The sequence below is a fragment of the Condylura cristata genome, unplaced genomic scaffold, assembly GCF_000260355.1.
Source record: "Condylura cristata isolate star-nosed mole 26May11 unplaced genomic scaffold, ConCri1.0 scaffold00002, whole genome shotgun sequence".
NCBI lineage: Eukaryota > Metazoa > Chordata > Mammalia > Eulipotyphla > Talpidae > Condylura > Condylura cristata.
The window spans coordinates 5,497,829-5,508,814 of record NW_004567103.1 but is presented as its reverse complement, the minus strand read 5'-3'; the positions used below and the strand labels follow the sequence as shown (position 1 = coordinate 5,508,814).

The 10,986-nt window shown below is 44.6% G+C and overlaps 1 protein-coding gene across 1 annotated transcript in view; it reads left to right on the top strand.

Annotated features, from left to right (window-relative positions):
• The window catches only part of DAW1 (dynein assembly factor with WDR repeat domains 1), a 31,999-nt gene that overhangs the window by 18,070 nt on the left and 2,943 nt on the right, over nucleotides 1-10,986 (top strand). Inside the window, exons 8-11 of the mRNA XM_004674216.2 lie at nucleotides 896-1,002; nucleotides 2,001-2,103; nucleotides 2,830-2,944; nucleotides 8,974-9,050. Of these exons, the coding sequence (XP_004674273.1) occupies nucleotides 896-1,002; nucleotides 2,001-2,103; nucleotides 2,830-2,944; nucleotides 8,974-9,050 (402 nt within the window). The remainder of the gene's footprint in view (nucleotides 1-895; nucleotides 1,003-2,000; nucleotides 2,104-2,829; nucleotides 2,945-8,973; nucleotides 9,051-10,986) is intronic.

Genomic DNA, 10,986 nt, shown 5'->3' with positions numbered 1-10,986 from the left:
TGTCTGAGGGAGGAGCCCGCTGTGAGGGAAGAGCCCTGCTTAGTCTGAGGGAGGAGCCCGCTGTGAGGGAAGAGCCTTGCTTAGTCTGAGGGAGGAGCCCGCTGTGAGGGAGGTGCCCCGCTTAGTCTGAGGGAGGAGCCCTCCTCTGCATATCTACTTGCTCCCAGAAGACACATTTGTGTGATCTGAATTCTAATGTTCTGCTACGTTTAAAATTTGTCATTTGGAGCCAATCAGAAATATAATTCGATAGTGAACTTTTTTATGTTATTTAAAAAGTAATGATGACAAGCCACTGAATTAACTGGAAAATAAGGACTCTGCTCCAGGCAGAATTTACTAGAGAGAGTAGTTTCCTCCGCCCTGTATGGTAATCCTTGGAAAGTCAGCTCAAAGACCAGAGATTTACGAATCTATTCATGGGGAAAGGTCATAAGAATCCCCCCTCCCCTTTAAAATTATAACTATTGCTACTTCACTACTTTTTCTCCTTTGTCATCTCTTATTAGCCCATAAAGCAGACGGTGCTTGTAGATGTTTCTACACAATGGGAAAGAAGCTAATTTTCCAAACACACCCTTCTCCTTTCTTAAAACAACAACAACAACCTTTAGCTCAAGCTTTATTGAGCTAGGTTTGACTTGTTTTAATAAAAACCATCATGTTTTAATAAATTTAAAGAAGTATGCAATCACCCCAGTCTAGTCTGGAACATCTCCATCACGCCCAGGTGAGGCCACATGCCCGTTTGCTGCTCTCTCCCAGTCTCCAGCCACTGAGCTGCTTCCTCCTGAGAGTTTTGCCCTTTCTAGCATTTTCTTTTCAGCTGTGACATTGCACATTTGTAGAAACTCTTATCTACAGATACGCATGACAGTGTCACCTCCCTTTGCAGGGGCATTCAGCAGAGATCATCTCCTTGTCCTTCGACACCTTGGGAAACAGAATCATCACCGGGTCTTTCGATCACACCGTGGCGATGTGGGATGCCGCCACTGGCAGGTGCTGTTCGTTTTTGAGAATCTTTTAACCTGGGTCAGAAGGTTAAATACACAACCTTTGTTCTTTATTTAATTTATGCTTTACACTCCCTAGAAGGAGGACTCACTGAAATATAAATCAGTGTGTTCTATAGCCATAATTTTGATCCACAAAAATAGGTGTCTTGTTGGAATTCTGAGCAGATCAGGCCAACCAGAAACATAAAAGGAGAATGTTAGCAATAGCCTGATTCTAGTTGTTATTTGTTCCCTGCACTGTGTAATCAGAGTCAATGGCTGGTCAGTACAGTAGGCATGGATCTCAAGAATTAATAAAATCATGGCTAATTTCTCAAATTAAATTTACTTCAATTTCCTTCCTAATTACTTTTTGGTCTCGGTGGCTAAGAAGTCAACTACATTAGTCTGGCTATATGCTCTCTACCCTTGGCTTGCTTCATGTTGGTAGATGAGCTAATTGTCAAGCTGCCCATCAAATGGACACAAGGGGAAGGAGGCGAAGGAAGGGCCATCTGGCCAGCTAGGTGTCCACACATGTGACAGAAGGATGCTGCAACAGTGTTTTGATTATTATTATTTTTCAACTCATGCGTTCGCCTTCCTGAAGTGGCGGTCCTTGTTTACAATTTAAGGATGGTTTTGTTGGAATGAAATTAGTGGTCTCACCAACTGTCTTAGAATTATAACAAAAGCTGATGATTTTGATTTTTAGTTTATTCTATGTTTTTTATGATTCATTTTTTTGTTTTCTCTACATTTGCTCCTATAAGTGAGACCATACATTGTACAAAAATGAAATATGATATAATGAATATATTAAAAATTAAAAATAGGTAAACTAAAGAAAGAATTATAACAAAGCCATGTTTGTCATCAAAGTTGTCAATTTGTAACAACTGTGGCTTAGACTCCCAACACTGATGACCTTGACCTCATAATTTGTGTGCTTCTCTTACAGTAAGGTGCCGTATATCATTGGGAATTCTTTCCATTTTATAGGAAGGTGTACACCTTGATTGGTCATTGTGCAGAGATTAGTAGTGCCTTGTTCAACTGGGACTGCTCTCTGATGTTAACCAGCTCCATGGACAAAACCTGCATGGTGAGCTTAGGAAGTAACTCTCTTTACAATTCTTGACCCTGTGCTTACTGTGCCATGTAGTCATCAGAATATTAACACATTTTTTAAGATACTTACTTAGAAGTAATTGTTAATTTTTTGGTAATTTCTGCTTCCTTAAATTTAAAAGAATTATGATACAGCAAAACCATTTTAATAGCTTCAAATGTATTACATTACCTTGTTTCACAAATGTATAATATTTTTGCTCAATGTTCCTCTATTCATTTATTAAATTTTAATGAGCATGATGTCAAGGAGTCTTAACAGAATACCACTGGCCTTAAAGTTCAGTTGCTAAGAGTTTATGCTCTGGGATTATTAGTTGATTACTTATCAAATGCATGATGCTCTTAAGATACTTGGAAGTTGAGATCAAGCTCCTTAAATTTGACCACCTTCCTATGAAAACTGGACACCACAACCCCAATCACTGAAGCAGGTACTTTGAGGTTGCCCCGTTTAAGAGTGGCAGATTTGTACTATTCTAACAGTCTTTGATCATCCCTATATCCAAAATGCTCCTTGTTAGGTGGCTGACTACGGTCTATAGTCATGAATCAAGGTAGAATTCACTGAACCCTTGAAACTTATATATGTGACTTTGGAATTTATTTAAATGGCTACAAGCATACCACAAAGACTACAACGTCTGCCCATGTTTACACTTCAGCCTTTTCACAGTCTTTTTGTTTTCTTTCAATGCAGCTGTGGGATGCTTCAAATGGGAAATGTGTAGCTACATTAACAGGCCACGATGATGAAATACTAGACAGCTGTTTTGATTACACCGGAAAGTTAATTGCGACCGCCTCAGCAGATGGTAGGCAATACATTCATTCATTTAATACATTTTATGCTTTGATAGACACTCATGGCTCCAGACTGTGGGTTATCTCCCTGATGACCAGTTATGAGCAAAACTATATTTACCTTCTTTCTGGGATGTCCTTTGTGCCACTATGTCTGCACCACCTCTTGACAAGCACATGCGATGTTACCCTAGGTCTTCATTATCTCAGTGACACCTTAATAAAATGGTCTACTCCACCTCATTTCCTTGACGATCAGACCTTATACCACCGTGTGTTGACCTCATCATCTTGGCCTCCAATCACGGTGCTGTAATATATCGGCACCATCCCTGTGACCACACAGGCTGCTCCACGAGGTCTACCAGATCTCTGAGATGCGCATTTATGATGCCAGGCTCCATATCCTTGCCTTCACTCCATGTATGATTCCACACAACAGCATCATCTTAATGGTAGCCAGTTCCATGATGACCACACGTGGTGCTATAATCCATCTGTATGACTTTCCTGTTGGCACGTGAGCCATAATGTGCATCTCCACCCTCCAGGACCCACGCGACATTATGTCACCATCTCCTTGAAAGTGACTTATGCTGCTTCCCCCTGTTCTCATCACTCTTTTAAAACATTTAATACTGTGCCTTATGTGCATCCTAGAAACGTCTTCTGATAACACTATAAGACTTAGAATATTTTTCTGGTGACAGTTTGGATCACTGCAGGAGGTCTCTGCCATCTCCTGGTCATGGAGTAAGAATGGGTGGTGTCATCTTCCTGAGGACCATGACACAAAGCTATTTATATCATTTTCCCAATGACCGATATACTTTGTTCTCATCCATGTTTTAAAAACCACCTCGGTTGTTGCACACTGACTGCAACATCTCCTTAATTACCCTACCTCATGTATGTGTGTGTGCATCAGATGGTATGTTCCATGTCAGCTAAATCTTGTTGATAACATGTTTGGTGCAATACTAGGCATTATCTTGCTGTGGTGCTATTCCATGTCTGTACCAAAAGCTGTGTGTAACACTAACAAACTCCCTATTGTCTCAGTGAGCACCCTCTGTGCTGGTATACTCTGCATTTATCGTGACCTGAGTGACAACCTGTGATACCACAGGTTAGGCCACCCCCACAATAACTTATATTCCTGACACATAAGACACTTTCTGCATCATCCCCTGGCAGTCCTTGATAACCAGGAACAGGAAATGTGCTCAGCCTGCATTATCTCCTTGATAAGCACATATGTTCTTGCCCTCCACCTGCATAATCCCCTGGCAAGCATTTGCGGTGCTTTACTATTCTGCCTTGTGACATTACACAATAATGTGGATGCTATTCTATGAGGTGTCACCCCAGATAACAAAGCATGATGTGATTCTGTGTATTTTCTTCCTGAAGACACCAAATACGTGACATCACACCCATGACGTCATGGATAGCACTGCCCTAAGTCTGTACTAACCCTCTGATGCTAGTGTGTCTACTCACATACTTGACAGTTGTGTCAAGTCTTATCTTACAGTCTTTGCCAGGCCTTTATAATCAGGTGTGATGTTATGCTACATCTTAATCCAATCATTTAGAACTCTGCATGGTACGATTCCCCATCTCCATCATCTCGTAGGAGCCCAAGTGTGATGCAGTCATAAGTCCACCTCATTTCCCGGAGAAGGGACTGCTATGTCATCTCTATGATTCTGTAGTGTGTCTATGAAATATGTTTGGAACACTGAAATTTGGTGACATCTTTTTGAGTGCTATGTTGGTGACATACTGTGTGTCATCTCCATGGGTGACCAAGGGTATGTGCTGCTTTGGTCTGCAAAACCTGGGTAGCTTCATGTGATGTTAAATGTGTTCCCTCACTGTATCATTTATGATACAGTGTGCTGGCCTTAACTCTGCAACAGCTACACGATCACTGTGTGTTATCTTTACCAATCAATCAGTCAAGATTCTCTATTATTTCTGTGTCATCTCCTGATGTTTTATAATATCTGCATTATACTTCAGAAGCGCTAATATGTGTACATAAATGTCTTGATGAGCATGTTTGACACTGTACTGTGAGAGTTTCCTTCCTGACCACGTCTGATGCTATACATTACAGGCATCCTATCCTTGACATAAACATGATTCCACATTCTGCATCCTATTTCAACTCCGTGTTATGCCATGATGTTACTACAATGCATTTTGATGAATACATGTTGTCATTCCATCACTCATGTCTGATAACTTTATAGAGATGTGAGTTAATCCACATCCTTTATAACTTTCCATGATGCTGTACTGTGACTTCATTTTCTCTTTGAAAATCTCAAATAATACTTGATCATATGTCATCTTTTAATGACAATGTATGATGCTACATTATATATGTGCCACCAAATTAAATACCAGGTGTTATATGATGCTATGTTATATCTTTTTTACTTTTTAAGTATCATGCATGATGCTCATCTGTGTCTCCCTCTTCTTACTAGCCACAACATATGCTCTATTATGGGTTAATTCTCTCATGTCCGCATTGATGCTGTAAGCTACTGGCATCATTTCTTTGAACAGCTTGTGGGGTGCAAACCGTGATGGTGTGACTGTGTCTCTTCCTTGAAGACCATTCTGAAGTATTTCAAGGTTATTTCCTTGACAGCAATCTCTGAATAATGATGATGCTTGATCACTTTAATAACTATGTATGATGTTATAGGTAGGATCATCACTTTAATGATAATGCACAACCCCACTCATGGTGTCATCTTCCTGTTAGTGATGCTATGATGCTCTAGCACAGCTGTGCCATCTCCTTCATAACTGCATAATGCAACGCTATGTATACTTCATCGCCTTAATAACCACTTCTGAGGATGTATGCTCACTTTTGTTGAAAACTGTATGATGAGATACTGATCTGCTTCTCCTCCTTCATAACCACAGACTTATAAATTGTTGTCTTATTTTTTTTATTATTATTTTTTATGTTGTTATTTTTTGTGGTGTCTTGTTGTTTGTTATCACGGGGGGGACCTCTTCTGCTGCAGTGTTTTTTCTGCTGTTGTCTTCTTGTTTGTTGTTCTTGATGTTGTTGTATTCTTCATTTTTTTTTTGTGGCTGGTGTGTTGTTCTGTTGTGTATCATTCACTTGATACCCATCTCTCATACTCTGTTGTGTCATATCTTTGGGAACCACATACTAGATGTGCTTTATCGCTGTTCAGGTCACCTGGGATGCTACACTAAGTCTTTGCTGTCTTCCTGATGACCAGATATGACACTCATCGTGTGCCTCATCTTCCTAGTGACTACCCATCATGCTACTCTATGTCCACTCAATCTTCCTGATTACCATGCTCCACGTGACCTAATCTCAGATCCATCTCCTAGGAAATGAATATGATGCTGCAGTGATTTTCATGATCTCTTTGAAAATCATATTTTATGCTATAGCATATCTCTGTCATCTGATGACCATTTGACATTTCATTTGTTTTGTTATACCTTTGGTACAACAAAGGTATAACAATGCAGTCCCCTACTCCATGTCTGCACTGTCTCCTGATCACTGAGTAATACACCACCCTATGTATATGTTACCCTTGTCCCTAGCTGGAAATGGTACTTCACTGTATGCACTATCATCTCACTGACACAGAAGAGACAAGTCAATGCCACCTAATCTTATTACAGAAAACGTATGATGCCATCAGGTAAACAGGTCATCCCTTTATAACCAGGAGAGTTTGGATGCTAGCTCTTGTCTGTGTCATGTCTTTAATAACATGTCTTACCCTTGATGGTCCCATAAGGTGCAGTGTTTCCTCATCCCATGAAGTCCCTTTGCTATGTTGTACTGTATTTACTTCCTGCCACTGATGGGCACATGTCATCTTTGGTGGCAGTAGATGGAGGTGCCATAACGATGTCTCAGCCATCATCCAGAAGACGGCTGAGTCACCTCATGACAGGCGTGCTTCTACACAGGCTGTGTTACTTCTCATCCATTCACACGATGCCACAGGTGTATATTTCATCTTTTCACTATGCATAATGAAATGTGCATGTAGCAAGCTTTACATTTCAATCATAGTATTTCTAAGATAGCAACTTGGACCCTTTTGTCTATTTTCTCTTGAAGTTGGCTTTGTCAGAAAGTTAAGTCAAAAATCATTTAGATGTCTTGCTTTTCTTTGAATGAAATTGAATAACTGAACCTTCCTGCCCTGGCTAATTTTACCTCTGTATAATTCTGCCATTTGCAATGGGAAAGTGTCCTTCATCTGGTCAGAAATTTGGTCACTTTCTAAAACAAGAGTTTCACTATGGCAGTCTTATTTCCTCCTGTGCTTCTCTAATGCTCCCATTCCTTAATTCTAAGGACAAGTACAGGTCACTTCCTCCCTCCACCCATTCATCCAGCAGCTCCTTATGCGATGCCTGCTACGAGCTTGGCACTTTTGGGTGCTGGGGATGCAAGAGGGAACACGCATCCTATTAGCCCTTTCTGTTGTAAAGGGTTTCCTAGTGCTGTCCTTAGTTCACTGAGTAACGGCCTGGGTGTCTTCATAGAAAGACCCACCCGTAGCTTCCGAGAGCCAACTCATGTTTGGTGTGCGATGCTGGTCTTGCTGCTTATTTCATCACTAGTCTCCTAAAACATGTTTTGAGTCCCCTCCTTTTTTCCCTTTAAAATCTCCTTCCTGGCCCTCCCTGGTGGTGCAGTGGCTTAAAGCACAGTGCTAAGAAGCTAAAGCCACTTTCGCATGAGTTCGATTCCCGCCTTCCCCGTAGGTGACCACATGGCGGGGCAGACCTCTCCTGACCGGCCCGCTGCTCCCCTCAGCAGTGTACTTCGAGGATCTGCCTGTTCTGCTCCCCACTCTGTCTCTGGTGAAGCCTCTCACCACCCCTGAGCCTCTGGCCTGTGCCCCAGTTCTGTATGCACAAATAAATAAATCTTTAAAAAAAAAAATCTCCTTCCTGCCCTCCTCTATCTGCCTAGGACCTCATCATCTCTTCCAATAAGCTTGCGCTGGCGCACCTCACCTTTTCCCTGGGCCCCCTCCCCCTGCGTGGGACCCGGGTGCATTGCCCAGCCCTCCACAGCTGCAGGGCTGAAAAAGCACGGAGTAACGCCGCCTGCCGGCTGCTAAGAGTCCCCAGCCAGGCACCGTTAAAAGGCTAAAAAGGGCCTCGCGGGCGGAGGGCTTGAGCATAGGGACCGCTTGATCCTGAGCACATGCCCGGGAAACCACAGCTGACCCAAGAGGCCTTACTTCTTTGGGAAAAGCTACTTCAGCAAAATCACAGGGTCAAGAAAGTTTAGGACTCTGAGTCCAGGGTTGCTGCGGGTGTAGAAGGACTGGAGCTGAGAGCCGCTGGCTGAGGAGAGGCACGCAGAGACCGGTCTGCAGCAGTCTGGAGTGGCGTCTGCGCTCTGCAGAGACCACTGCGTGGCGCTGGGTGGGTCTGATGCCACCGAGGCTGGGGCTTGACCAGTCCCTGGAGGAAGCCCTGGAGCTCCTGGAAGGAGCCGGGGGTACCTGAGCCCCTGAGGCCCTGACGCAGGTGTGGAGCTGAGGTGTGCGTGTTCCTCCTCCGAGACCTTCTGAGCCCGAGGGTCAGACTGCAGCCACGATGGAAAACCCTCCCCGCAGGCCCCAGAGAGCCTTGCCTGACCTTGGTGCGGGTCAGTGGAAATGCGACCTGCTGATGATCACGCTGGCCACGCCGGTCAGCGAAGGGGGGCAAGTGCTCAGGTGTTCCATGCACCGCCCTAGCAGCTGAAGGGGGAGGGCGCTTTGTGATTCTGCACACTTTATTTCATCCCATTTGAGTTTTCCCAGCGTACTCATGGTGCTCACGTACGAGGACCCTCTCCGGTCCCTCCTCTTCAGACAGCAGTCGGCTTTCACCCAGGCGGTGAGCTGTGTCAGAAGGGAGATGTGTAGATGTTCAAGGGATCTGGTTCAGAGTGCTGTATTCAGATGAACTTACATTTCTATGGCTACCTCCCCCTCTCCCCAAGGCACAGGCAGGGTGTTCTGCGCCGCCACCAGGAAATGTATCACCAAACTGGAAGGTCACGAAGGTGAAATTTCAAAGGTGAGTTGTAAAGTGTGTCCCCAAATTCAGCATAATAAGCCATTGCCAAAACTTTTCACAAAATATAAGATGGTCCTCCCCTTAGCCACCAGCTACAGATGTCGTTAGCTGCAAATACCTATGAGAGCTATTTAAGCAGCTTTTGAAGAACTTTCCCTGGCTCTTGTAAACACACAAGTTCATAACATGCAAAAACCACGCTGTGCAGCAAGTATTACGTGTTCTATAAATAGATGTAACTGAAGAGGCATTTCCTGGAAATAGTTAACACTTAACAAAGCTCTCGCCACTCCCCATGGCTCAGTACAGAGCAGGACCATCCCCGGTGATCAGAGGCTTCCTGCACTGTCAGAACAGGTCAGGGTGGCTGGGACTGTGCCTCTCACCTCCCAGCTCACGGAGAGCAGAAATGCTGGCTCCTTGTAAGATACTGGCTCGCTAGTGTCAGGGCTCTGAGCTTCCATCTAGGCCCTGAAACCTCCCCTGTGATTGTCTTCTGGTCCATCAGGACTGGTCTCAGGATTGCAGAGACCACCTTCTCTGTAGGCAGGGCGCAGGGTGGACAGACCAGGGTTGGGGGGCTGGGCATGGGAGACAGCCCAGACTGCTTGTGAGGTCCAGCCTGGTTGCTGTGGACACGTGTGGCGTGTCCCTCTTAGGGGCCACCTGTTTCAGTGCATGCAGAGAAATTTTTAACACTCTGTCATGGCATTTTATGCTTGCGAAGTGGTAGACTAGTTATTGAATTGCCACCTAGGAGTGTCAGTTATATGGGGTGAAAGTAAATGCATTCACTCACTCACTCACTCATTCATTCATTCATTCATTCACAAGTGCTTTTGAGTAACCTCACTGCTTGCTAGTTCTAGAGCCCGGAAGACCCCACTTGGGTCCTGGGCCTCCCCAAATGCCCACAAGTGTGGCGCTGGCCCCAGGGACACATCGATGAGAAATCCCAGCCCTGGCCTCATCAAGCTCTCAGTCACAGAAGAGGTCCAAGAGGGGGATTCTGATGACTCAGAGGGTGTTGCTGCAGGCTGCTCAAGGGCCGGAGGGCCAGCAGCTCCCTCTGGCTGCTGCTGGGCACCTGCTGACAGTGCCCAGGAGGGGAGGGGGTCTCCCGGGGGTGGCATTTGCATGACAGGAGAGGAAGTCTCTCTTCTCCTGGATGGCCACTTATTCTTGGCACAGACCTGAGGAGAGCCCACAGGCTTTGGTGACAGAAGCTGGAGTTAGAGAGCTTACCCTGGGGTTTGAAGACGGCACCTGCCTTGTGATCTCCTCACTGGGCTCGGCACATGTCTGCGCAGACAAAGCTTCTGTAGGAAGCTGGGTGTGGGCGATTCATGAAAAGGGCCCTTGGGATTCCTCACGGGGCTGGGGAGGAGCTAGCTTTACCCCTCCATGTAGATTTTTATTTCCACATGTTATTTGTCCTATTACATCTGACCCACCATGAATGAGCTTTTGTTTGGAAGAATAAATACCAGGTTCGGTAGGTGACAGTTGCTTAGATATGTTCCCTTGTGGCTGCTTAAAAATATATCGGAGGCCTCCCGGGTGGCGCAGTGGGTTAAAGTACAGCACTATGAAGCTGTCCACAGCCGCTGCAGCCTGAGTTTGATTCCTGGCTGGGAGGTGACCCACATGGCGCAGCACATCTCTCTCCTGACCCTCCCCTCATCAGTGTGTTTCAGTCAATCCACCTGTTCTTTTCCTCACCATATCTCTGATGAATCCTCTCACCCGCCACACCTCTGGCCTGTCCCCCCACTCTTGTATGCATAAATAAATAAATATCACACACACACACATATAATCAGCCCACTAACCCATGAGCATTTATTTTTATTTTTTTTTAAGATTTATTTATCCATGCTTACAGAACTGGGGTATAAGCTAGAGGAGCAGGGGCGGTGAGAGGATTCACCAGAGA